The sequence below is a fragment of the Uranotaenia lowii genome, chromosome 1 (genome assembly GCF_029784155.1).
Source record: "Uranotaenia lowii strain MFRU-FL chromosome 1, ASM2978415v1, whole genome shotgun sequence".
NCBI classification, from domain to species: domain Eukaryota; kingdom Metazoa; phylum Arthropoda; class Insecta; order Diptera; family Culicidae; genus Uranotaenia; species Uranotaenia lowii.
In genome coordinates this window covers 69,105,593-69,109,202 of record NC_073691.1, presented here as the reverse complement: position 1 = coordinate 69,109,202, position 3,610 = coordinate 69,105,593, and the positions used below count along the sequence as shown (strand labels likewise).

The following is a 3,610-nucleotide window of genomic DNA, read 5'->3' as shown; positions in this document are numbered from 1 at the left end:
TTTTATACTAATAGCATAGAAAGTTTGTGGGTGAGAGTGTCAAATGATCAGGGCTCATGTTTGATCGGAACAGCATATGTACCACCGGAAAAAAGTCACGATTGTTGTTGCGCGCTACGAAGTCCCTCGGACGAACCATATACAGATTTCGAATGACTGCTGGTTGACAGATTGGAAGAGGCGTCGCGACGCTGATTAATAAGACATAAGTGTCAAGAAACATTTTGTTATTGTAATCAACACGTTTATATCACGTTTATATCACTGTTGAGTAAGATTTATAATTCTCTTTTCTAAATATTTGCTTATAATATCTATATAGATCTAGCTTACTTTGCATTTATTTCTCTGGTGCGATCTGTTCGTCATAGTAAAAAGTAGAAGGAGACTAAATTGTAAGTCCGATCATATAAATTATTAACACAAATCATGAACAATAAACGTTTTGCAGCTTGAGCTGGATTTACCATAAATTGGATTTATTCTTGCTGGAGAACTCTGGACCACCTTCGCGAACAAAAACTCAAGAATTTAATCAAGTACCATGCCTTCCAACCAGAATCAGCGGCAGACCCGATCGCAGACTAAGGCGATTCGAGAGGCAATGAAAGCTAACCTCCAAATTGCATCGTCCCATACCTCTGAGAATTGCGGTACACTCTTCGAGGCTACTTTCGTAGAGGCAAATCGAGGTCATGAAAAAGATTGTCTTTCTTGTGATCAACGGAATGACGCTGATAAATTTATGGTTCAGTGCATGGGTTGCCAAGGATGGGAACATTTCAAGTGTGCCGGTGTGACTACTGCCAACGCCCACGAGATAGCGTATCGGTGCGTGATGTGCAGGCCCCGGGTCCCTCCACCAGCACCTAGTTCAATCACGGTTGAATCTACGGCTAGCAGCTCTCGTCGAGCTCGCATAGCTCGTGATTTGGAACGGTTGGAAGAAGAGCGGAAGCTGCACGAAACAGCAGCCAAGGCGCAGTTGGATCGTGATAAAACTTATCTCAACAAAAAATATAAACTGCTTGGACAGCAGGATGAGGAAGATGAAACGGATAGTGCTCGGAATAAACGCAGCAGTCAAGCTGGATCCTGCAGAGTAACGGATTGGATGAAAGAACAGTCAGAAACCGTTGCAAGATCCGAGCGGAACATCGTGCCAAAGACGTCAGAAGCTGCCAAACCCGTGGATTTCGGAAAAACAGTAGAGTTTACGCTAGTGAGCGAGCTGGGAGCCGCGAAAACGTCAACCCCAGTAAATAAACCTGTCGTGAATGAGGAGAAAACCCCCGCAGCAGTTGCTCTTGATCTCGCTGGATGGATTGTGGATTTAGATCATACGTCACTACAACGAACTACTGGTAGCATTTCCATAGGAGAGCGTCAGGACATTGAGTCTGTTGATACAGATGAGGCTTCTATGCAAAATCCGAGTGCCTCTAAATTCCCAATGGTAGACATACAACCCTTTCTACGCCTGCTAAAGGATGTGGAATCTAGCGAACAAAAAACTGGAGCCTATCCGAAGCCTTCACAGCCAGAATTCGAGAAGTGGCGGCTGGAAACCGAAAACCTTCGTCGTGTACAGAGTTTACAACAACAACATGCCCAGGAAAACGATATTCGTCGAAAGCGAGAAATCGAATTGATGAATCAGCTGAAGTTGGTTGAACAACAACATCGTGCGGATGTGGAGAAAATGCAGGAAAAGGAGGCGGAATATCGTAGACAAATACGACGTCAGGAAGAGGAACGTATCGAGTATCGTAAACAAGCTGAGAAAGCATTGGAAGAGCGTGATCGTGAATTGAGTCGATTGCGTTTTGTTGAACAGGAACTTATGAGTCGGCTGGATCAACTTTCTCAGCAGTATAAAAATTTATCGTCGGAAATAAACAACGGACCCACACAGTTACAGAACTGTAAGGCCGCGGCAGGTAACAGTACCCTCCCCCAAAATGTTGGACCATCGGTAAGTGAAAATTTTATACAACGCACTCCCTCTGAAAACCACTATGCACCGACCGATGCACATCTAAGTACACCCATCGGGGGAAGAAGCCCTTGTTTCGTTATCCCACAATTTGCACCACCCACGTTGCCTCATCAACTGCCCTGTCCCCCCGCTCCGGTTGCTTCAATTGCCTATCCATCGTTCGAATCAAATCAACATAGTGATAATCTTTCTGGACCAACACCGCAGCAGTTAGCTGCCCGTCATGTCGGGAAAAAAGACCTTCCTGTGTTCAGCGGAGACCCCGTGGATTGACCACTCTTTTATAGCAGCTATCAGCACTCCACACAGTTATGCGGTTTTTCGAATTCTGAAAATCTTCTTCGCCTACAACAGAGTCTGAGAGGCAATGCTAAAGAAGCCGTGAGCAGTTTCCTGTTGCACCCTTCGACGGTTCCTGAAGTGATAGAGACGCTTAGAACTTTATTTGGCCGACCAGAACAGATCGTACATCACATGGTCAATAAGGTACGCAGTACCCCAGCCCCGAAAGAACATCGATTAGATATGTTGCTGAACTTTGGATTAGTTGTACAAAACATGTGTAGCCATCTCAAAGCCGTAGGTTTGGAAAACCATTTGTCTGATCCTACATTGCTTAAAGAACTTGTCGACAAATTACCACCTACAGCCCAATTCAACTGGGCTATGTATCAGACACAGTTCTCTCACGTGAATCTTAATGATTTTTCCAAATACATGCAGCACGTAACCACCGCTACTAGTCGCTTAGTAATGAACGGCGGAATAAGCAATACAACATCGAAAAGCAAAGGAAAGGAATTTGTTCACACGCACACTGAAATAGTCGATGACTCTGAACAACCCGAATCGAGTCAGACAGAACAGCTGAACTATGTTGGAGTGAAAACATGCGTCGCGTGTCAGAAGTCCGCTCACCCATTGGAGAAATGTTTCAAGTTCCAAAGTATGAATATAGATGACCGTTGGAAGCTAGTTAAACAAAATAATAAGCTTTGTAGACGTTGTCTTGTTGCCCGTAGTAGATGGCCGTGCAAAGGAGAAGTTTGTGGGATAAATGAATGCTCAAGGAATCACCATCGCTTATTAAATACATTTCGAACCACTAGTAATGCAGCATGCCACCGTGTCTATACATCGTGAGGTTACATCATCCATTCTTTTCCGCCTACTACCTGTAACGCTTTTTGGTAGCAAAGGCCATGTACAAACCTTTGCATTTTTGGACGACGGATCTTCTGTCACGATGTTAGAGGAATCTTTAGCAAACGAACTAGGTGGCGACGGAATTACAACATCGCTCTGCCTCCATTGGACTGGGGGAGTGAACAAAAACATCTCTAATACTCGAATTATGGAATTTGAGATCGCAGGAACTAGTGAGACTAGGCGTCATAAATTGTCCGAAGTATATACTGTTGAAAGTCTCGATCTGCCTGAACAAAGTCTGTATTTCAACAGCATGTCACAGGAGTATCCACATCTACAAGGTTTGCCCGTAAAAAGTTATGAATGCGCAGTGCCGAGACTACTTATCGGATTGAGCAATGCTCATTTGCTTATGACATTGAAGGCTAGAGAAGGCAGACAGGGTCAGCCAGTTGCTACCAA

The 3,610-nt window shown here is 44.4% G+C and overlaps 1 protein-coding gene across 1 annotated transcript; it reads left to right on the top strand.

The window, feature by feature from the left end:
• Positions 1-544: 544 nt before the first annotated feature.
• On the top strand, positions 545-3,056 carry LOC129760917 (uncharacterized). The gene is made up of 3 exons (XM_055758601.1): positions 545-1,975; positions 2,354-2,945; positions 3,022-3,056. The coding sequence occupies exons 1-3, from the start codon at positions 545-547 to the stop codon at positions 3,054-3,056; spliced, it is 2,058 nt and encodes a 685-aa protein (XP_055614576.1).
• The last annotated feature ends 554 nt before the right edge of the window (positions 3,057-3,610 follow it).